General features: G+C 37.8%; 1 protein-coding gene across 1 annotated transcript; it reads left to right on the top strand.

Annotated features, from left to right (window-relative positions):
* Positions 1 to 15,748: 15,748 nt before the first annotated feature.
* Positions 15,749 to 16,545, top strand: LOC309957876 (large ribosomal subunit protein mL48). The gene has a single exon (XM_082833413.1). It carries the CDS (start codon positions 15,799 to 15,801, stop codon positions 16,435 to 16,437), a length of 639 nt encoding a protein of 212 aa, XP_082689539.1. The 5' UTR covers positions 15,749 to 15,798; the 3' UTR covers positions 16,438 to 16,545.
* The last annotated feature ends 8,055 nt before the right edge of the window (positions 16,546 to 24,600 follow it).

Here is a 24,600-nt window from a genome sequence, read left to right as displayed (position 1 = left end):
AGCATCCAGACTGATCTCAGGGTATGAGCAGATCTTTACAGCTACTTGCAATCAGGTGGGAACATCTGGAGAGCAGAGGGACATGAGGAAACAGGAGCCTACCAGTTTCTGACAGATCCACAAAGAGTGCTTAATAAATGCTGGACCATTAATTTAAGTCCATTTAACAGGGCACTAATGAAGTTCTTCTGCTCCCGGATGCTAGCTCAAGCTATGACAAGTAGATAAAATTTGTGTTAAAATCTACCAGCATACATTTCCCTAAAGTCTACCAATCTAAATGTTTTTGTCCCTGCTTGCTAAGTTTTCAGACATTGTATACTAAGGACCACTGACCAACTATCGTCAGTCACAGGAATAAAATTTTTATGTGCATCCTCTTTCAGTAGGTTATCCCAGATTTTTTTAAATTGCTAAATTTCTCTTCTCAGCTCTTTGCTACCTTTTGTTGAGGACCCCTATAAGCTTGCCTTTCAGATATTCTTGGTTGGTTTTCCTGATATCTGTACGGTAATACTTCAAACATCTCACACATGTTGCCTGCACCAGAGAATTTTCAGTCAGTGCTCAATTCTAAGACCTCTGACTCTGTATATAAAGACAAGTTCTGGAACTCATTTTTACCTCCATTTCTCACCCTTGGAGATTAATAGTAGATGATGTAAATAGAGGAAAGAATATTAGCTTGGTTGCTAGGAGACCTCAATTCTGCCTCTGTTGCCAGGTTTGGTCTTGAACGTGTTGCTTCTCTAACTCCTGTGGTCCTCAGGGCTCTCATCTGTAACAGAGGCGAGTCAATCTATATTGACTAAGGTTCCATGTGTTAGATTGTATATTTTCTTTTCTGGGAGAATCCAAAATTTTTTTTTTTAATCTTTATTGAAGTATAATTGCTTTACAATGGTGTGTTAGTTTCTGCTTTATAACAAAGTGAATCAGTTATACATATACATATGTTCCCATATCTCTTCCCTCTTGCATCTCCCTCCCTCCCACCCTCCCTATCCCATCCCTCTAGGAGGTCACAAAGCACGAAGCTGATCTCCCTGTGCTATGCGGCTGCTTCCCACTAGCTATCTACCTTACGTTTGGTAGTGCATATATGTCCATGCCTCTCTCTTGCTTTGTCACAGCTTACCCTTCCCCCTCCCCATATCCTCAAGTCCAGAGAATACAAAATTTTAAGTGTTGTCAATTGTATGTAGATATACAGATTCATAAGGACAGATAAAAGTGCAAATGGGCAATATACACGGGCATTTGATGTGTCTGTAATTTTCAGGCAGTTTTGATACTGAGTAGGGAATTTTTCTCATACCATTTAGTGGTCTCCTGATGGCTGGATTACTCCTCGTTACAGAACCTTCATTTTTGCCTACTTAATCCTTGACTGATTGAGATTATGCTTAACAGACCTTCATTTATATCCTCATAATTTAATGATAATAATATTGATCCAAGTTAACATTTTTGAGCGCTTATTATGTGTCAAGCAGCATTGTAAGTGCTTTAAATCTATTTATTCATTTAATCCTGTTAACATAAGTGCTATTATTATCTCCATCTCCAGACCAGGGCACAGAGGCATGTAAAGCTTGAAAACGTCACCTGAGATTACCTAGGGAGAAGTTAGGGATCTTCAATTGGAAACCAGGCAGCACAGGTCCAGAATCAATCCATGTTCTTTAATGGTTATACTACGTTGAACACTTATTGTTCAAAGTGCCCGAAGAGAAAGCATAACCTTGGCTAATGTTTTCAGACTAAGTACAACCTTTCACAGTATGCTGTCTAATCACTATTTATCGTAGGGTAGCTGTTACCACTACAAAATAGTCGGTTAAATTTTCATCCTTCACAATGTGTGCTAACCAGCAGGGATGGAATGAAGTCCTGCTATGAGGATGCCACCCTATTTGGAATTCCAGGGAACGAACCATAACAATCAACAGGGACATAGAACATCTCCACATCAAAGAGGGGAAGTTAGTCACAAGTGACAATCCAGTGTTAAATAATTAAATTGTTTTAGCTATTAACTGTAAGTGAATGTTGTTTTTAATTGCACTTTAATAATGCCATGCCCTTTATAACCAAAATTAATGTTTTCTGTTGCTCTGTTTTTGAAGTATGTGTCAGTTTAATTAAACTATTAATGGTAGACAGATTTTAAGTACTTTATATTTTTCATTAAACTGTATCTGTTCAGCAAGCATAAACAGGAAAATGGAGCCAGTGAGGTGCTGCTTGCTAAATCACTCATCATCAGGTAAGATGGTGCAGTGGACTGGTTTAGGTGCTTGCTCTGTGGTAAACAAGTCCAGATATTCATTGAGCTTATTTAAAAATAAAGGTGGCCGCTCCTTCGAAAACTGTGGACTGTGTAGAAGGGTGTGTGGAGCTTTTGTCAGATAGACAACAAAAAAGGCAGGACCTGAAGAACTGTGATGACTGTGACTTTAGTTCACTTGGGATCACAGGCACCTTTCTGCCATCTAGCTCTGACAGTTCAGGGAAAAGAGACCACAAGAGGGGTTGGCTTCCTCTCCTCTTCGCTTTCTGGATTGCCTAATAATAGCCAACTCTCCTGGAAAACACGTGAAACCAACCTAACACAAAGCAGCAGCCATTTGTTTTTATTGCCAGAAATGACAATTGATAAACACTGTATACACCCCAAGCATCTCCAGGATTCAATTCAAGAGAATCGATTGAGTCTGGCTTAAAGATCAGGAAGAACTAGAGCAAGATAATTTCTTGTCTCTTCAGCCCATTGATGACAGATGCAAATAGAAAGGGGGGCCTAATTGGCAAACACTTAAAGAAGCAGGGCAGTATCTAAATTACACTTCTCTAGTAAAAGGAATGGCGGGGCTACATCTGCTGCTTATAGTCTAAGATGTAACGTGTTATAATAGAGACAAGTGTGTCCTTCCTTTGTGTGGCAGATCAATCAATAGCTTTTCATGTGATCTTGTTCACTATTATGTTAGTAATGAAACCCTCGTGTGATGTGACAACTGTGGAACAACATTTGGTCACAAAGCTGGTGTTAACAAGCACAACTGGCACTCTGGTAATTAGACTGATTTCTGGTCTCTTCTTTCACAAATTGTCGATAAGTGCAGTAAACAGGCCGTTGATTCCTTTCTGAGCAGCTATATTAAGCTTCATATTCTTAGAAATTCATCTACTAGGTTTGTTCGTATGGGTGAAGCCACAGAAGACAAAGAAGATTATGTGACAATCTTTCTTTCTTGGCCGGCCTCTGCATGTGTAAACATAAATATGTACGTATGTATGTGTGCCTATCTATCTATCTATCTATCTATTTCTACTACCAAATTTTGTCAGTAAAATTTAAAGCATATATTAACATTTTAAATTTTAATGAATCAGCAGTTGGCCAAGAACAAAAGCCAGACAAACAGGGACCCAGTGCAGATCCCTGGGTTAAAATTTACTTTAAAAAGCAGAAAAAATAGAAATATACAGTAAAAGGAAAGCAAAACACATGAAAACTAACCATCTCTTTTACACTTTTGTACAAGATTGAGCTTTTTTGGAGCTATAATTAACTTGCAAGCTTTGCCCAGGGAAGAAGCTTAAATATATAAATCTAATATCTTCCTTATTATCCATTCTGACAATTATTTTTGGCTTTGATTTTTTTACCTTCTATATGAATTTTCTGCAGGAGGGCAGGAGGAAGCTTTTAAATGTTAAGCTGAAAAGCTGATCCATCTATAGATAATCAATAGGCTTTTCTTTGAAAACTTCTTCCATTGTCGTCAAAAGATGCTATTTTCATTTGAATGTGAGTGGCACCCAGTGCGGGGTGAAAAAGTTTACCCGGGAGGGACCCCTGCTTTAAGGGAGTGCTGATCTGAGCAGGCAACTCTGAGAAAGCCAAATATGCCTTCAGCCAGTCAAAAGACAACTTTAAGTAAATCACCATTTGGAAGGCAAAATGAAAACCAGATAGAATCAGGTTCTTCGTGAAAATTCTGTTTTAAGCCCCTCTATGTTTTAGTCCATCCCTATCCCAGACATTTGTTTGCTGCTCGGTACACAGATGCTTAAAGACAAAAATACATTTTGTCACATCAAGTTTTTTTTTTTCCTCTCCTGGACTTGGAATTTCATTCTGTGACAGGTTTTTAGATATCATTTGTCGTTGTTGCTGAGTTCGAGTGGATATTGAAATATTTCAATGTAGAATGTCATCTCCATCCACGAAGATTTATTCTTGCTTTAGTCCCCATGGACACTTGTTCCTAGTTTTCCACTTTTAAGGTAGTGGCACCGGGGTTGGAGCATCATTTCTGGTTGTCAATATGACAGGCTAAAAAGCCCTCATGGGAGTCAAGCCCAAGCCCACGGCCTCATGAACAAGACTTTGTGACCAAGTGTACTCACAGGCTTACTATTACATGAGGGATTCTCCATAGCTTATGCAAAACACTTTCACAAACTTTTACTGAGTGGTTAACAATCTGACAATGAGGGTACAGAGATGACAGGACACAGCCCCCAGAATCCTTTCACACTGTACATATGTAAATCAAATCGTCATGCAATTTTGTTAATTATACCTTGATGGAAGAAATTTTCACACACTGAGGTGTGGGGAAGCCATTCTGGCTTATACATAATTCAACTTAAACTTTAGGCTAACCAAAACAGCCTGTTTGTGGCCTATTAAACATACATTGTATACCTGCTTTAATCATTAAAGAAAAAAATGCATTTAAAAATCAAAATGGAGAAACTGTGGTCCAGGCGTCCAAAATGAAGCTGGTTGGCCATTGTGGATGTGGTTTCAGACACATCTCTGCATTATTTGAATTTTCTGAATTGTATCAGACTCAAGGATACTCCCAGCCTTTTTCAAAACAGTATCTGATAGCAGCTGTCCATTGCAACCTATGGTCTCAAGGTCTCCCCTTGTAATCTAAAACCATTTTGGACCCTAAGAAATTTTTGCTTAACAAGCACTCTTACTTCTAGAAAGGTCCAATCCTAATTCTTGAAAAACACTTTATGTAGTTTTGCATGTTTTGCCTTTATAAATCTCCCCCATTTTGTTGTCTGGCTCAACCAGTTCAAGTACTTCTTGAATCTGTATCTCCTGGGCTATAGTCCTCAGTTTGGCTCAAACAAAACCCTTTTCTATTCCTATTATAGATTGGCTTATTGATTATTTCTGTAGACAATCTCAATAATGTTGAAAGAAAAAGAAAAAAAGACACAGTTCCTGTCCTCGCTGTGTTCATAGTCATAAGGAGAACTCTTCTGTAAGTCATCCTAAGAGGTTTGTCTTCATTTAGAAAGTACTGATGAGACATTGAAGGAATTAAACTAGGAGAAATAAATGAGTTTTAAGGAGAGTAGGGTGGAAAATCCACAATATTTGGTGCCCAGTGGATATATTAACTAGATAAACATTTAAAATCCTTTCTACGTTTCCTTTTTTTTTTTTTTTTTTTTAAGCAGTGGAGGTAAAAATGAGAAATAAGACAAGGTTTACTCCAAAGGTATGTGGCTGGTATGGTCTAGGTCAGACAGAAAGACACATGAAGACCACCCTACAGTGCAACAGAGGCTCTGAGGGAGTAAGGGTGCAAATAAGCATAGACGGTGTTCTTTCCACTTATCCCTTAAAGGTTAATGTCCTGGGGTACCCTGAATCCATGTCCAGTAATTTCACTGTAAACATCTTTGCCATAGACATCTTTGCCCCAAGTATTTTTCCCACATAGCTAATTAAAGATAAAACAATTGGTTGACAGTTTCATTTCAACTGGTTGACAGTTTGGATTCATTTCTCCATTGACACAATATTCCCATTTTTATATTATGTAAATCTTAGCCCTTATAATGGTCTATACAGTAAAGAGGAGACATAGTGGTTTTAAAATAGTGGATAACAACTAAGTAGATAGACTTGATAGAAAATATGGTGATAAAACCCACTGGAAGTGTGAAATAAGAGAGGGTAAAGCCAGATTGCATACTATATTGAAAAATGATAACATATCAGTTTGCAGATCCATCAGTGATTTGAAGGTGCAGAGTTGAACCCACATTTCCCATAGAAATATGGAATGTCTATCAATGAACTCGTGACAATATGCCGAGAACAAAGGACAGTGTAGAGATTTTCACAACACAACACAAAGCTAAATTTACAAATATGCAATCTAGTATTTGGAAATTGATACCTCTCTTAATGAAGGAAGAAATTTTAATGAAAAAGAAAAGGTTCAATGCCAAATGAGGAGACAAATCAACAAGAAAAAAATGTATAAAATACTATGAACAAATGACTTGGAAGACAAGTACTTAAGTACAACTCACAAAATAAAATCAGTTATTTTTGCAGTAAAAACACATTTTATTTATTTATTGGCCACACCGTCCTGGCATGTGGGATCTTAGTTCCTGGACCAGGGATCGAACAGTGCCCCCTACGGTGAAAGCACAGATTCTTAACCACTGGACCACCAGGGAAATCCTGCAGTTTAAATGTATTCAAATATTTTGTATCCTCAATAAAGTCTTTTTAATTTTGTTATTCATTTCTCATGTTTCATTATGTCTTTTTCAATGTCCCTCTTATATTTTTTATTATTTTCTTTTACGGCAAAATTGCCTTACTGCCAATTAGTTATTTGGTGAAAATGCTTGCAGAAACGATGTCTACAGAAAAGAGGCCTACAGCGGAAGTACGTAGAATCCCCTGAGTCCCTGCTCTAGTAAGATGACTTAAACACAGCTCTATGTGAAATTTTATTAACTTTCCCAGCAGCATTTTGAGGTAGCTGTCATTGTCCTATTTAGTGGATGAAAAAAAAATTGAAGCTCAGAGGAGGTAATTTACCTGCCCAAAGTCATACAGCTAGTAAGGAATGGGTGTAAGATTAGGATAAAAGTCAGTTGACAGCAAAGCCCAAATATGTGGTCTGCCACACTCAGATTTTCAGAGACTCATAAGGCATGTGATGAAACACCCTCCACTTATTTGGGATTCTCAGGACACAGAGTGGTCACCACCATCTACATTTCAATTATGTAAGTCATGGAAGGTTAGGCCTCAATTGGCACAGTCTGGGCACTAGGGGAGGTCAGAACTTCAAATTTCTGCTCAAAAAAATGCCCAAATTTATGGATATTAAGAAGTGAAACAGCCAAATCAAAATAGCCAGCAGTATGTCCCCACATAAAAGATTAGACCTGGCTTCCAGGTGACTGCAAATGCCTAACTCTTGAGAATAAAACAAAAGACACCAAGTAGCTTACTGCTTGACTGTTGAATCTAGTGATCATTTATAAATCTGACATATGTTGTAAATCTGACTGTAAAGGCCCTGTGTATTGAAGAGGTGGAACTTCTCCTTGAAATATATAGATATATTTGTCCACATCACTCATGGCCCATAGCTGTCTCTCTCATGCTTTCCAACTAGTCATTAATAACCACAATTTGAATCCATCTTATGCCAGGCAGTGTATATTTTCTGACTTATCCCTGATACCTACCCAGTGAATTTACCAAAGGGAAAGTTGAACTATTGCCATAGGCTACATTGCTCTATGTGTTGGAATCAGAATTCAAACCCAGCCCCGTGTAGCTCCTCTCACTCTGCTACTCACCCTCTTAGGGATGATAAAAGCCAGCCAGGGGATAACAGTTACTGTCCTAGGGTATTAGTTGGAAATGCTCCCACATCTCAGCCACAATTTGATGCTCATCCCTCTGTTTCCTGTCCTCTGGCTTTGGACATCTGTTCTTAGTCCCTGAATTTGATGGCCGCATAGCTTTCCCTTGTATGCCTCCCACTTGTATCTGCTTTCCACACACTCTCTGACACCATCATCTACTCTCTGCAGAACTATCTTTATCAGACCCAAGTCCACAGAGCTGAGGTGTCTATGCCTTCAGAAACACTCCTTGCAAAGGAAGAAAAAGTTAGATGCCATATATAGATGCTGATAAAGTTGTGATGAGATTGAAGATTAATTTAAAAAATAACTTTGGTTGCAGCGTAGAGAATGGTTTGTAGGGGGGCAAATGTGGACACAGAGAGGCCAGTTAAATGGCTATTGCAGTAATGCAAATTCAGCTTTGCCATTCTCTAACTATGTGGTCTTGGGCTAGTTGCCTAACCTCCCTGCCTCTCACTTCTCTCACGTAAAAATGAAGTTAATAATAATAACAATAACACCTGCCTTCTAAGGTTAAAAATATTAAATTAACAAACATAGGTAAAGGTGGTTGGCACATAGTAAGTGCTATTACTGAAGGCAGTGGGAATGGAGTAAAGAGAGATCAGATTAAGGAAGTAAAATATATAAGTCATTTAGTTGATTTGCTATGGGAGAAGAATGATTCTGAGGTTTTCGTTTTGAAGCATTGCTTTCTGAGATTTCAGTCCCCCAAGTGTGCAGTTTTGTAAGGAGGGAAAATTGTGATAGGAAAAGTCTGGCTTTGGGTGTGTTGGCGGTGTATGTGTGCTCATGGGTCAGCAAGCACACTCACCAGGTAAGGTCCTCTCTTAAGTCCAAGACCTAAAAGAAATTTCTTTCTCATAGTAGAAATTTCTTTCTCATAGTAGAAACCATGAATGTTAAATCCAATGTGCCCTGTATTTATTGTATCATTTTCATCTTCCAACCAAGTAAACTGAGATTCAGAGAAATGACTTGTCAAGTTCAAGCAGCTATAAAGAAAAGGCATACCTTTTGCCCTGGTTCTAGAGCTTGTGTTGTTTCGAGGTGACCCACTACCCCATAGCCATCAAATGACACCTGGGTCTAGGGACCTGGAAACAGTGAATGAAGGGGAAGCGCCAGGTTAGGGCTGCAAGATGATGAATGATGATGATGAGCATAGTTCAGAGTGTGCATTTTAATGCGTAAAGAGCTAATTTGGTTCTGTGGTACTTGAGGTATTTGATTATTTATTTTGTTCTTACTCTCATACAGTATAATTAAATTTATCAGATAATGCTTCTTAGAACTATTCTATCTTCAGAATTGTCTGTGTCACCTGCTCTTTGGGAGTCTTTCATTGTTTTTAACTACATGGTATTTTAAGTTAAAAATCAAGTAGTCAGATTACATCTCCACAAGTATACAATGGAGATTTAGAAAATTCATAGTTGACTATATTCAGGTAAATTGAACTATTTGTTATTAAAAATCCATAACACTAAGATATACAAAGGTACAAAACATCATAAACATGAGGTAAATTCTAAGTACTTACTAGTGAGTGAGCGTAATTCCTCTTTAAGTTTTGAAAAATGTTTTATTAACTAACCATAATCCTCTAGATAATCATTGTTTACATCTCTTTCAAGATGTTTCTATCTTAAAACCTCTACCTGCCATATTATAAAAATAGATACAATTCTTCTATTCATTCTCAGAACACCCACTGTGTTCTAGGCAGAAATCTGGACATTGAGATGCAATAGTGAACAAAATCATGTCCCTGTTCTTAGTAGCTTTGGGTCTAGTGAAGACACAAATGACAAGTAATTGAATAAGTGAATAATATAACAACACCATATTTCTGTATTTATTAGGTTTAGTAAGACCCCACAGTAACCTCCCAACTTCCTACATCAAATAATTTAAATTAGGTCTCTCACAATAGTCCAAGGTGCCTGGTTGATGAGCAGTTAAATCCTTGTGCACACAAAGAGTTTAGAGCTCCTTCCAGGTACCTGCTCCATCATCTCCTATGGCATCGTTGTTGTGGTCAAGCTGGGTCACCATTACAACCAGGTGTCAGCTGGCAGGAAGGTCTTTAGACACTAGCCACTTTCCTGTGAATTCTGTTGGAAAGAACCTCAAAATGAAGGGAAACAGAGAAGTGTGTGGCTGACCAACCATGCAGTCAGCTTGAATTCTGCTACTCTGGAAAGACAGGAAAGAGGATTTCAATAAATATCTAGTACTCTCTGCATAATTCAGTGCCCTTATTTATCTTAATAGAGGAAATTTTATGGTAAATTTTCATAAAGTTTTCTCCATAAGCCTCGATTAACCACTCTCCTGTGGTATATAATTTGTTGCCAGTTTTTAATTATTATAAACAAAAGAACAATTAATAATTTGTAGTCAACTTTTTAGATTATCTCAAGATATATTCCTAGAAATATAATTACTGATAATATTTGAAAAGTTTTGTTATTTTCTTGTAAATCATTTCCCAAAAGCATTATAGCCATGTTTCATTTACTTACGAATTTCTTTCACACTCTTGCTGGAAATGAAAATATAAACCTTTTTTTTTTTTTTTTTTTTTTGCGGTACGCGGGCCTGTCACTGTTGTGGCTTCTCCCGTTGTGGAGCACAGGCTCCGGACGCGCAGGCTCAGCGGCCATGGCTCATGGGCCTAGCCGCTCTGTGGCATGTGGGATCTTCCCGGACCAGGGCACGAACCCGTGTCCCCTGCATCGGCAGGCAGACTCTCAACCATTGCGCCACCAGGGAAGCCCAAAAATATAAACCTTTTTATTCCTTGTTAATATGAGGGGAGAAAAACACTATTTCACTGTTTTAATGTGCATTTCTTTGATTGTTAGTTAAACCTGTTTTTCCCTAAATATTTTAGCTAATTGTATTTCTTTCACTTACCTCTTAGAGTATTTATATTGAATTGAATATGTTTTTATACATTGAGGATCAATCTTTTGTCATATTTTTTACCAGTATGTTTCTTAAGTACATCTAAATATTGTTATTAGAAGATATTAGTAATTGGTATATTGATTGTACAAAATTATGCTCTAATAATAACCCTCATAAACCCCTTTGGCTTCTCTGGGCAATGGTATTGAGCAGTTCTATTGCTTGCCCTTAGAGCTTTCAGGCATATAACTCTACACAAGTCTGAGTAACTTCACGTTATTTGTTCTCTTTAGTGAGACTGAGTCATGGTTTGGGGAAGTATTATGGAGTCGTAGAAAAGATGTCTCCTGCTTTCTGCATTTTCTTCAGAACATAACCTCTTGTATGTGATCTGGGATAATGTTGGTCCATCGTATTCACTTTATCCTTTGAGAGGAATTTGAAAGAGGAATGTGCAAGGTCATATGAGAGCTATTCTCTTTGTTCAGCTTCTTCTTCATGGTCAGTCGTCTCATTCATTCTTGCCAAAATGTCCCATGTGACACATTCTCAAACAACTTTCTTTCAATCCATCCTATCACCTAAGGATGTGTTCTTAAGGAATTCATTTATTTCCTTAAGTTCATAGTCAATATTTAAGCATGAAAATATGTGAAAATTTGATCTTTCAAAAATATATAATTGCATTTTTGTAGAGGCATTTTATGATTCTAAATACCTCAGGCAACTTTTACTAAGTTATACTGTGATAAAAAAAAAACAACCATTAATCAAAGCTGTTTTCAAATTCTCTGGAAATATTTTTTTTTTTTTTTTTTTTTTGTGGTGCGCAGGCCTCTCACTGTTGTGGCCTCTCCCGTCCGGAGCTCCCGGACGAGCAGGCTCAGCGGCCATGGCTCACAGGCCCAGCCGCTCTGCGGCATGTGGGATCTTCCCGGACCGGGGCACAAACCCGCGTCCCCCGCATCGGCAGGCAGACTCTCAACCACTGCGCCACCAGGGAAGCCCCTGGAAAAAATTTTTTAGGTTAGAAAGTGAAATAAAGACAATTTAAGAATAGTAAAAGTCACCTTTCACTAAGACCTACTCTGATCACTTTTTTAAAAAAATGAAACCCTTACCACCCTCTCTACCCATTACTCTTTTCTGATTAACTTTTTTATCATATTATTTCTTTCCAACATACTATACTATTTACTTTTTTAAATTGTTTGTCTCTCTCCAGTAGAGTATAAGTCCTATGAGGACAAGATTTTTGTCTGCTTTGTTCACTTGTGCAGCCTCAGTGTCTAGAATGATCCTTAGCACATAGTACACACTTAAAAAAATAATTGTTAAATGAATGGGGAAACATTACAGTTTCAGGCTTACAACAGCATTACAGGCTTACAACAGCAGCAAAATTCCTCATTCATGTAACATGTCTTTCAAGAATTAGAGGCATCTTTGCTCCATAACCTTCTCATTCTGAGACTCAGCTGACAAAATAGCCAAAATCTTGGCTATTTTGTAGAAAGAAAAATTGATGAGGGAACTCAGGACAGCTGTTACATCTTCAGTTGGCAGCACAGGTCACTTCCATTAACATTCCCTTGACCACGGCAATTAACTTGGCCAGACAGGATATCAGTGGGGTAGGGTATGATCCTCTTACAAGGATGGGCAGTGGATATTTGAGACAGTTATACAGTCTACAACACTAGTGTTCTCCTCATTTGCCTTCACTATTACACATATGAAAAAGTCATCTGAAAGAAGAGAAAAATCTCAACAGTGTATTTATGTTCTGTTGAAAGACTACAGTGCAAAAGGAAGTGATAATGGATTCTAATCTTCAGTTTGGGGGTAACTAGGTGAGAATAATTGCTCTAACAGAGATCACAATTAAAAGTAAATTTTAGTTCTTCTAACCATGTATTCCCATGTGTGCTCTCTCCTTTTCTCTCTTGTTGTTATAAGACATTCCATTTAAAGGCTGTAACTTTTTGAAACTGCAATAACTATAATATTGTCTGCCTTAGATGCTAAGCAGAATTCTCAGTGCAATATTCAAGATGAGAATTGGTTATATATGTATCCATTCTATGAGGCTTAAGAAACCCCAAACCAAACATATTGCAAAACTTAATCGAAAACAAAAAAACAAAACAAAACTTTCTACAATGACAAAGGCAAAAACTGTCAACCTCCACAAAAGCTTAGGATCTTTACTCAAAATTAAAGTAATTTTCAATATTAGTAGAGAATACTTGGCACAATTTTGAACCAAGTGGTATATTCCCCAGGGGCTTCAGGGATTAGCTGAGGTATGGAGGAGAAGGGCAAACACATGTATACAACCCAAATCACAGCTAGCAAACTTACCTAAACAATTTATTTGCACTAAATTGATTTTGAGGCTGTATGGAACAACCAAAAATACACTTATTATTAACTTGGCCTGAAAGTTGCAGATTAATAATGGCTGTAAATGCCCTTACATAAATTTACTCATTAACGTTATTATTTAATAAGCCACTTTTCATTCTGACTTTCTCCCTTCATCCTTATTATTTTTCCTTTTCCTCTTTCTTTGAATTTGCCCCCAGTACACCAGGAAGTATGTTGGGAACTAAGGATATATAAAATATGTTCCCTGCCCATAAGGAGTTTATAGTCTGGTGGCATGAACAGGTAAATCAATAATTAAAAAGAGACCAAGTACTTCCATAAAGATATTTATGTGAGAGTTCAGTGAAGAGGCACCAACTCAGTATAGAACTGATGGAAACTCAAGTGTGAAGGATGACCAAGTGGACTAGGGAGTAAGAGGAATGGCAGTTAGATGGAGAAAGGTGTACAAAGTTAGAGAGATCTGGGAGAGCCCAGCCCAGGGGCCCTGAAGTATGGGCTATGCCTACAAAAACAGTGGATGATGGGACCACAGCAATGGTTATTAATGGGAGAAGGAGAGGTGGGGAGGAAGGGGAGAGATTTGGCCACCCAAGGGACATTCAGCAATGTCTAGAGACATTTTTGATTGTCACAACTTGAAGGGGTTGCTACTGGCTTCTAGAGGGTAGAAGCCAGGAATGCTGCTAAACATCCTATAACACACAAGGCAGTCACAATAACAAAGAACTATTTGGGCCACAAGGTTAGTAGTACCAAGGTTGAGAAACCATGGGCTAGAGAATAGTAGAAACCATGAATCTCCTACTTACTCCTCCAAATTTTTTGGAATACAGAGCCTAAAAAAAAGAAAAGAAAAACTGTTTAATATCATTGTTCCTCTCAGCATTTGGTTGGCAGAGGTGCTCTTGCTTGAAGAGATAAGTCAGTGATGAATGCAATTATCTTATTACACTGATTCTAGAGGCTATCAAGGAACTTTTGGACTCTACAAAGATCCTACCATAGACCGTGATTTATTTGGGTAAAAATCTGTGATGACTCTAATATATGTAATGGATGAAATCAGTGATTTTACCATGAATTCAACAGATTAGGATCCACCAGAGGGGAGACAGCAGAAGCAAGAAGAATAACAATCCTGCAGCCTGTGGAATATAAACCACATTCACAGAAAGATAGACAAGATGAAAAGGCAAGGGCTATGTACCAGATGAAGGAAAAGACAAAACCTCAGAAAAAGAACTAAATGAAGTGGAGATAAGCAACCTTCCAGAAAAAGAATTCAGAATAATGAAGTGAATAATGAATTCAGAATAATAATAGTGAAGATGATCCAGGACCTCAGAAAAAGAATGGAGGCAAAGATCAAGAAGATGCAAGAAATATTTAACAAAGACCTAGAAGAATTAAAGAACAAACAAACAGAGATGAACAATACAATAACTGAAATGAAAACTACACTAGAAGGAATCAATAGCAGAATAACTGAGGCAGAAGAATGGATAAGTGACCTGGAAGATAGAATGGTGGAACTCACTGCTGCAGAACAGAATAAAGAAAAAAGAATGAAAGGAAATGAAGATAGCCTAAGAGATCTCTGGCACAACATTAAATGCAACAACATTCACATTATAGGGGTCCCAGAAGGAGAAGAGAGAGAGAAAGGACCCAAGAAATTATTTGAAGAGATTATAGTTGAAAACTTCCCTAACATGGGAAAGGAAATAGCCACCCAAGTCCAGGAAATGCAGTGAGTCCCATACAGGATAAACCCAAGGAGAAAAACGTTGAAACACATAGTAAACAAACTGGCAAAAATTAAAGACAAAGAAAAATTATTGAAAGCAGCAAGGGAAAAATGACAAATACCATACAAGGTAACTCCCATAAGGTTAACAGCTGATTTCTCAGCAGAAACTCTACACACCAGAAGGGAATGGAATGACATACTTAAACTGATGAAAGGGAAGAACCTACAACCAAGATTACTCTACCCAGCAAGGATCTCATTCAGATTCGATGGAGAAATCAAAAGCTTTACAGACAAGTAAAAGCTAAGAGAATTCAGCACCACCAAGCCAGCTCTACAACAAATGCTAAAGGAACTTCTCTAAGTGGGAAACACAAGAGAAGAAAAGGACCTACACAAACAAACCCAAAACAATTAAGAAAATGGTATTAGGAACATACATATCGATAATTACCTTAAACATAAATGGATTAAATGATCCAACCAAAAGACATAAGATTGCTGAATGGATACAAAGACAAGACTCATCTATATGCTGTCTACAAGAGACCCACTTCAGACCTAGGGACACATACAGACTGAAAGTGAGGGGATGGAAAAAGATATTCCATTCAAATGGAAATCAGAAGAGCACTGGAGTAGCAATACTCATAACAGAAAAAATAGACTTTAAAATAAAGAAAGTTACAAGAGACAAGGAAGGACACTACATAATGATCAAGGGATCAATCCAAGAAGAAGATATAACAATTATAAATATATATGGACCCAACATAGGAGCACCTCAATACCTAAGGCAACTGCTAACAGCTATAAAACAGTAAATCGACAGTAACACAATAATAATGGGGGAATTTAATACCTCACTTACACCAATGGACAGATCATCCAAAATGAAAATAAATAAGGAAAGAGGAGGCCGTTCCGTCAGTGTTTTCGGACGCCCAGCGGTCGCGGCTTCTTGGGCCGATCTTCAGCTGGCACAATTACAGGCCGCGCAGCAGCAAAGGATGAATAGAGCTCTGGGAAAGGCGCTGTGTCTGAGGAATGACACCATTTTTAAGCAAGCCTTTTCCCTCTTGAGGTTCAGAACCTCAGGCGAGAATCCCATCTGTTCTGCAGCTGGCATTCTGCTGAGCATCAGTCGGCACTACAGGTCACAGCCCACGCATGGCATTGGAAGATACAAGCACCTAGTTAAAGCACAAGAGCCCAGGAAGAAGAGGGGAAAAGTGGAAGTGAGACCCATTAATTTGGGGACAGATTATGAATACGGGGTTTTAAACATTCACCTGATTGCATATGATATGGCCCTGGCAGAGAGTTATGCCCAGTATGTTCACAACCTCTGCAACCATCTCTCCATTAAAGTCGAGGAAAGTTATGCGATGCCCACCAAAACCGTGGAGGTGTTGCAGTTGCAGGACCAAGGCAGGAAAATGCTCCTGGACTCAGTTCTTACCACCCATGAGCGAGTGGTTCAGATCAGTGGTTTGAGTGCTACATTTGCAGAGATTTTCTTGGAAATAATCCAAAGCAATCTTCCTGAAGGAGTCAAACTGTCAGTGAAGGAGCACACTGAAGAAGACTTCAAAGGAAGGTTCAAAGCTCGGCCAGAACTGGAAGAACTGCTAGCCAAGTTGAACTAGCTCACTGTAGACCCTTTCATGCCAGCACTGGTGACACTGAGTGGCAATGGAAAGAGCTTCCTAGGTGGCCAAAGTTAAGAAGGAGACCCTGACCCTCAATATCATAAGTACCCATCTCCACAGCCAGGAGTGCCTCCTCTCCTCTGTGAAGGAATGCTTGCCGACTGTCACCACTTTCCTTTGAGCCAACCCTAGGTATCTTCCATCTAATAAAAATCTGCTAATGATGGATGTGTGTGTATGTGAGAAGTCAGTCCATCCTGTCGAGTATATTTAACTAAGGGATTCAATTTCTCTTTGCCTGGTGCTTTAGCACATAAGCATGTCCCCCTTCAGTATTTCTCCAATTAGAGTGAACTCATCCTTTAAATCAACCTGGCATGGAGTCCCTTTAGTGAAGCAGACAATCATAAGTAAACTCTCTGTGGATAGGAGGCATAGGGAGGGAGATTTTGTATATGAAAAAACCCTCCAGATAGGATCAGGGTCTGTCCATAAGTGAAAAAAAAGTACTTTGTGGGGTAGTGAGTGACCTGTCATAAGTATGCAGGTAGATGTTACATAACTGCAAATTAGGGTTGCCTGGAAGAAGTTTAAGCAAAGAATTAAAGGTTGAACTTGGTCACGTGTCAGAAAACTACTACTTGTGAGCCAAATCCCAACAACTGCCTATTTGCATTTTTTTTTTTTTTTTTTTGCGGTACGTGGGCCTCTCACTGTTGTGGCCTCTCCCGTTGCGGAGCGCGGGATCCAGATGCGCAGGCTCAGCGGCCATGGCTCACGGGCCTAGCCGCTCCGCGGCATGTGGTGTCTTCCCAGACTGGGGCACGAACCCATGTCCCCTGCATCGGCAGGCGGACTCTCAACCACTGCGCCACCAGGGAAGCTTGCCTATTTGCTTTTTAAAAATAATTTATTGAGGCGAAATTCACATGTCACGAAACGAACCATTTTAAAGTGAATAATTCAGTGGTATTTAATGCATTTGCAGTGTTGTGCAACCTCTATCCAGTTCCAAAACCCCATTGCCTGTTTGTGTAAATAAAAGCTTATTGGAATAGAAAAAAAAAAAAAATAAGGAAAGAGAAGCATTAATTGACACAATAGTTTAGATAGATTTAATTGATATTTACAGGACACTCCACCCAGAAAAAGCAGATTACAGTTTCTGCTCAAGTGTGCACAGAACATTCTCCAGGATAGATCACATCTTGGGTCACAAATCAAGCCTCAGTAAATTTAAGAAAATTGAAATCATATCAAGCATCTTTTCTAACCACAATTCTATGAGATTAGAAATGAATTACAGGGAAAAAAAACGTAAAAAAACACAAACACTTGGAGGCTAAACAATACATTACTAAATAACAAAGAGATCACTGAAAAATCAAAGAGGATATCAAAAAATACCTAGAGACAAATGACAATGAAAACACGACAATTCAAATCCTATGGGATGCAGCAAAAGCAGTTCTAAGAGGGAATTTTATAGCTATACAAGCCTACCTCAAGAAAGAAGAAAAATCTAAAATAAACAATCTAACCTTACACCTAAAGGAACTAGAGAAAGAAGAACAAACAAACCCCAAAGTTAGCAGAAGGGAAGAAATCATAAAGATCAGAGCAGAAATAAGTGAAATAGAAACAAAGAAAACAATAGCAAAGATCAATAAAACTAAAAGTTGTTTCTTTGAGAAGATAAACAAAATTGATAAACAATTAGCCAGACTCATCAAGAAAAAGAGGGAGAGGACTCAAATCAATAAAACTAGAAATGAAAAAGGAGAAGTTACAACAGACAACACAGAAATAAAAAGCATCCTAAGAGACTACTACAAGCAACTCTATGCCAATAAAATGCACAATCTGGAAGAAATGAACATATTCTTAGAAAGGTATAACCTTCCAAGACTGAACCAGGAAGAAACAGAAAATAAGAAAAGACCAAACACAAGTAATGAAATTGAAACTGTGATGAAAAATCTTCCAACAAACAAAAGTCCAGGACCAGGTGGCTTCACAGGTGAATTCTATCAAACATTTAGAGAAGAGCTAACACCCATCCTTCTCAAACTCTTCCAAAAAATTGCAGAGGAAGGAAAACTCCCAAACTCATTCTATGAGTCCACAGTCACCCTGATACCAAACCAGACAAAGATACCACAAAAAAAGAAAATTACAGACCAATCTTACTGATGAATATAGATGCAAAAATCCTCAGCAAAATACTAGCAAACAGAATCAAACAACACATTAAAAGTATCATACACCATGATCAAGTGGGATTTATCCCAGGGATGCAAGGATTCTTCAAAATATGTAAATCAATCCATGTGATAAACCATATTAACAAATTGAAGGAGAAAAACCATATGATCATCTCAATAGATGCAGAAAAACCTTTTGACAAAATTCAACACCCAGTTATGATAAAAACTCTCCAGAAAGTGGGCACAGAGAGAACCTACCTCAACATAATGAAGGCCATATACGACAAACCCACAGCAAACATCAGTTTCAATGGTGAAAAACTGAAAGCATTTCCTCTAAGATCAGGAACAAGATAAGGATGTCCACTCTCACCACTTTTATTCAACATAGTTTTTGGAAGTCCTAGCCACAGCAATCAGAGAAGAAAAAGAAATAAAAGGAATACAAATTGGAAAAGAAGAAGTAAAACTGTCACTGTTTGCAGATGACTTGATACTATACATAGAGGATCCCAAAGATGCCACCAGAAAACTACTAGAGCTAATCAATGAATTTGGTAAACTTGCAGGATACAAAATTAATGCACAGGAATCTCTTGCATTCCTATACATTAAAGATGAAAAATCTGAAAGAGAAATTAAGGAAACACTCCCATTTACCATTGCAACAAAAAGAACAAAATACCTAGGAATAAACCTACCTAGGGAGACAAAAGACCTGTATGCCGAAAACTATAAGACACTGATGAAAGAAATTAAAGATGATACACTCAGATGGAGAGATATACCATGTTCTTGGATTGGAAGAGTCAATATTGTGAAAATGACTATACTACCCAAAGCATTCTACAGATTTAATGCAATCCCTATCAAATTACCAACGACATTTTCTATGGAACTAGAACAAAAATCTTAAAATTTGTATGGAGACACAAAAGACCTAGAATAGTCAAAGCAATCTTGATGGAAAATAATGGAACTGGATGAATCAGACTGCCTGACTTCAGGCTATACTACAAAGCTACAGTAATCAAGACAATATGTTACTGGCACAAAAACAGAAACATAGATCAATGGAACAAGATAGAAAGCCCAGAGATAAACCCACGCACCTATGGTCAACTAATTTATGACAAAGGAGGCAAGGATATACAATGGACAAAAGGCAGTCTCTTCAATATTGGTGCTGGAAAAACTGGACAGCTACATATGAAAGAATGAAATTAGAACACTCCCTAACACCATACATAAAAATAAACTCAAAATGGATTAGAGACCTAAATGTAAGACCGGACACTGTAAAACTCTTAGAGGAAAACATAGGAAGAACACTCTTTGACATAAATCACAGCAAGATCTTTTTTGATCCACCTCCTATAGTAATGGAAATAAAAACAAAAAATAAACAAATGGGACCTAATGAAACTTCAAAGCTTTTGCACAGCAAAGGAAACCATAAACAAGATGAAAATACAACCCTCAGAATGGGAGAAAATATTTGCAAATGAATCAACGGACAAAGGATTAATCTCCAATATATATAAACAGCTCATGCAGGTCAATATTAAAAAAAACATACAATCCGATCAAAAAGTGGGCAGAAGACCTAAATAGACATTTCTCCAAAGAAGACATACAGATGGACAAGAAACACATGAAAAGCTGCTCAACATCACTAATTATTAGAGAAACGCAAATCAAAGCTATAGTGAGGTATCACCTCACACAAGTTAGAATGGGCATCATCAGAAAATCTACAAACAACAAATGCTGGAGAGGGTGTGGAGAAAAGGGAACCCTCTTGCACTGTTGGTGGGAAGGTAAATTGATAGAGCCAGTATGGAGAACAGTATGGAGGTTCCTTAAAAAACTAAAAATAGAATTACCATATGATCCAGCAATCCCACTACTGGACATATACCCAGAGAAAACCAGAATTCAGAAAGACACATGTACTCCAATGTTCATTGCAGCACTATTTAGAATAGCCAGGTCATGGAAGCACCCTAAATGCCCATTGACAGATGAATGGTTAAAGAAGTTGTGGTACATATATATAATGGAATATTACTCAGCGATATAAAGGAACGAAATTGGGTCATTTGTAGAGACTTAGATGGATCTAGATACCATCATCCAGAGTGAAGTAAGTCAGAAAGAGAAAAACAAATATCGTATATTAACGCATATGTGGAACCTAGAAAAATGGTACAGATGAACCGGTTTGCAGGACAGAAGTTGAGACACAGATGTAGAGAAGAAACGTATAGACACCAAGAGGGGAAAGCAGCGGGGTGGTGGTGTGATGAATTGGGTGACTGGGTTTGACATTTATACACTGTTGTGCATAAAATGGATGACTAATAGGAACCTGTTGTATAAAAAAATAAATTAAATAGAATTCAAAAAATCCCCAAAAAACAGATTAGTTGAACAGTGTTTTAGGAAGTGTAAACAAAGAGTGCAGCTCTGAGGTGACACAGAATAAACCTACCAGGGTCAGTAAACCCTTTAGAATTTATCCCTCAATCTTACCTTCTTTCCTAGCACTGTATACTTGAATTCTTTCTTCCTTTCTAAAAGACAGAAAAAAATGTCTTCCTTCCAGAAATAAAGGAAAAGAATTCATTTTGAGAAGGAGGGTCTTAGTGCCCAGTAGTACCTAAAAGCTTTTCTGCCTCCACCAAGGCAACTTGCTATTTCTTCAGCAGGATTTTTGTCTAAAGTTATGATGCATATTGAATGCACAAATGAGCAAATTAATTGCATAAAAGTCAGAATGAAAACCATTCTAATTACACTGGAGTTTTGTATCAACCACTTAATCCTCAAGTGGTTAGGTAAATAGGTAAAACTACTCCAAGCTTCTCTTGGTTACATGAGTCAAAGTTATATTATTAACTCTTGAGTATTAAACTATAGTTATTATATATTATATATAACATACATATTATGTTTATTTATACAATCAAAGATCCCATAAAGTAGATAGTGGAAAACCCCTTGTTGTTGGAGTCTGTTATCTATACATTGTCAGGATTAACAATGAAACTCTGGGATATTTTAGGTCATCTGAAGTAATTCATTGAACTTATCATTTGTACACATGTCCTCTCTCTGCCTTAGCTATGATTTCCTTCTTTCACATTGAAACTCAGGACAAAGTAAGAAGATACATACAATTATGTGTGCAGTTTTCCAGCATAATTTTCTTCTCTAGTATAAAGAAAATCTTGTTTTTCCAAACCTTCCATTAGAATTGGTTAAATTTACCCCCGATTGTTGTTTGTGGTTTGCTGATTAGTTTTGCTAATGAATTAACTAGTGCAGCCGACCACTTGCAGAGATTTCTCGGTATAATGAATGTAATTATTTAGCACTAAACCAGAACAGCATCTTTCTTTTTCTGTGACAAGTATAATTCTTTATTCTCCCATTAGCCAGGTGCCCTGGTCTCTGTAAACTAGTTATTGACCTGCTCATTTAAGGAGCTTCACTCTAAATGCTTCTTCCCTTATTTAACTCAAGTAAGCTCCTATAATTTCTCTTCACCACACGGGGTTAGCATGTAAAGAATTCATTGTTCATTTATTGTGAGTAAAGCAAGGCGTCAGGGAACTATTCCTAGATGGATGCTCAGACTCCTGAGCCCTGCTTACTTGTCCCTGGTTATAATGGATACAAAACCGTATGGGGCTGAGCGAGCATCATGTAAGCTCCATAGGAAATCTGAGGCAATGAATCATGGAGCTGGACTCCTGCTGGGGACTGTGTGCCTGAACAGACTACAAATAGACAGAAAAGCAGCTTAAGCAAGTGGCTTTCATATGGCAGGAATGCATATATTAGGCATAAGAGGAGACTATTTGGGTAAGGATGTTTATATATAAAGGACAATAGTAATTCTTCTAGTCAGACCCTGAGAGAGCAAACTATTAGTGAAGAACAATGCCCCGTGGGCCCACGTTGATGTGTTTCAGGTGTATCTTCTGCCACCATTTAATATCCTTTTTATAAAAAGTGTCACACGATATTGGATCACCTTGGCTATGATGTATTGTGTCAGGGCACATGCAATGAGACATAGTTAGATGTGACTGGCAAAGCCCAAAGTAAAGATTAGCTGTCATGAATTAAAGAAAAAACCACTGCCATCATTCATATTTGAACTTCCCTTTGAAACTGGAGAAAAATTAAAAGAGTTTAAAATTACATAGGAAAGAAAGTTGTGTGTATAATGTTTGGGGGACTGTGTTCTCTTTCACCCACATTTTCTTTAATAGCAAGTGCTATAAGTTATACCTGACCTCTCTCTGTAGACATGTAATTGTGTTGTTAAAAAAACACAACAAAACAAAACAAAACTGTAAGCAATAAACAGCCCCACCTTGGGGAAACCTTGTTAACATTTTTATTAAATTTTTATGTTTGAATAATGATTCTTTAATATATCTTTCTCTTGACTGAAATTCCCAGAGTCCTTTTAAGAGTAACTTGGCTTGACAGCCCAGGAATTTTGAGATAAAGAAAAGACAAATTAGGACGAGGTCTATAGGAGGAAACAAGATTATATTGGAAAGTTTACAGTGTGAAGAGAGCAGGAACAAAATCTATTGGTTTTCTTTCAAAGCTGTTTATGTATATGTATGGTAAGTGACAACAGTCATACAAGCATACACATAAACATTTCTACATTCTCCCACACACATGCTCCCTGAGCTTTTTAAGCTAACCATACATGTATAAACATGGATGGAAATAATCAGTTTCGTTCAGAATAACAAATGTGACTCAAGCTGGGAATTTGCCCAGTGAAGAAAACACTCAATTAGGAAGATTACCAAAGAAGAGTCTGAGCTAAATAAGGAAAAGCTAGACATAGCAAATTAACATCAAGGTGTTTTGAATCTTTTGATAGAGCCATTCTGTTGTGGGTTTGGTGAGCAGGTGGCATTACTGGGCATTCTAAATAAAATAACGTTTCCATCAAATAAAAACTAGACAGCACCTCATCACATTCTTAAGACACAAATTCAGCTCCAAAGCTCAGGGATCTGAAATCAAAACTCCCTTGCTGAAGCCTTTAAAATAAGAACTTAAAGCTTTGAAATAATATACATTCTTGAGGATAATTATAACCACTAAAGGCAATAGGTTGGGTGGAAGGCAGTGTAAATAAGATTTGTTAAAGCACTGTTGTCTATGTGTCACAAAGCCTTTGGCATAGAATATGTTCCAAAAAAATAGAATTTTAAATGAAGTTATACAATGTATTTGCTGTCTTGTGTTGTTGGTTTGATAGTAAAAAGTAAACAGCACAAGAAGTTAAAATTCAGAAATTCTCAGGTAGATAGTGAAAGCAAAATACATTTTTTCATTATGCTGTGAATATCATTTAATACATAAAAATTTTTAATTTAGATGTAATCAAATGTGTTTTTCTCCCTTCACAGATTAAACATTTATGCCTTCCCTGAAGTTCATTAAGATCTTTTCCTTTTTTTTTTTTTGCCGTACGCGGGCCTCTCACCGCTGTGGCCTCTCCCGTTGCGGAGCACAGGCTCCGGACGCGCAGGCTCAGCAGCCATGGCTCATGGCCCAGCCGCTGCGTGGCATGTGGGATCTTCCCAGACCAGGGCATGAACTGGTGTCCCCTGCATCGGCAGGCAGACTCTCAACCACTGCGCCACCAGGGAAGCCCCAAGATCTTTTCTTATATTATCTTCTTCTTTTGAAAATTATTCTTTTGACATTTAGATCTTAAATTCTAATTAATTTTTGTAATTTATGTGAGGTACAGATATAATTGATGCAAAATCATTTGTCCTATTTGTTGTTTTTGTTAATTCCTTTCTGTTGTGCAATACTACCCCTGGAATATAGTAATTTGCTATTACTGTTATTATTATAGTAAGTTGAAGGGGCCTGTTTTTAAGTAATCCATTCTGTTTCA

Source organism: Leucopleurus acutus (assembly GCF_964270905.1).
Source record: "Leucopleurus acutus genome assembly, chromosome: 2".
Classification (NCBI taxonomy): Eukaryota; Metazoa; Chordata; class Mammalia; order Artiodactyla; family Delphinidae; genus Leucopleurus; species Leucopleurus acutus.
The sequence above is the reverse complement of the archived record's forward strand: the minus strand, read 5'-3'. Positions and strand labels throughout refer to the sequence as shown.

Bases quoted from the DNA above. Each gene is read 5' to 3' on its own strand.
- LOC309957876 (XM_082833413.1), top strand. From the start codon at position 15,799: ATGAATAGAGCTCTGGGAAAGGCGCTGTGTCTGAGGAATGACACCATT.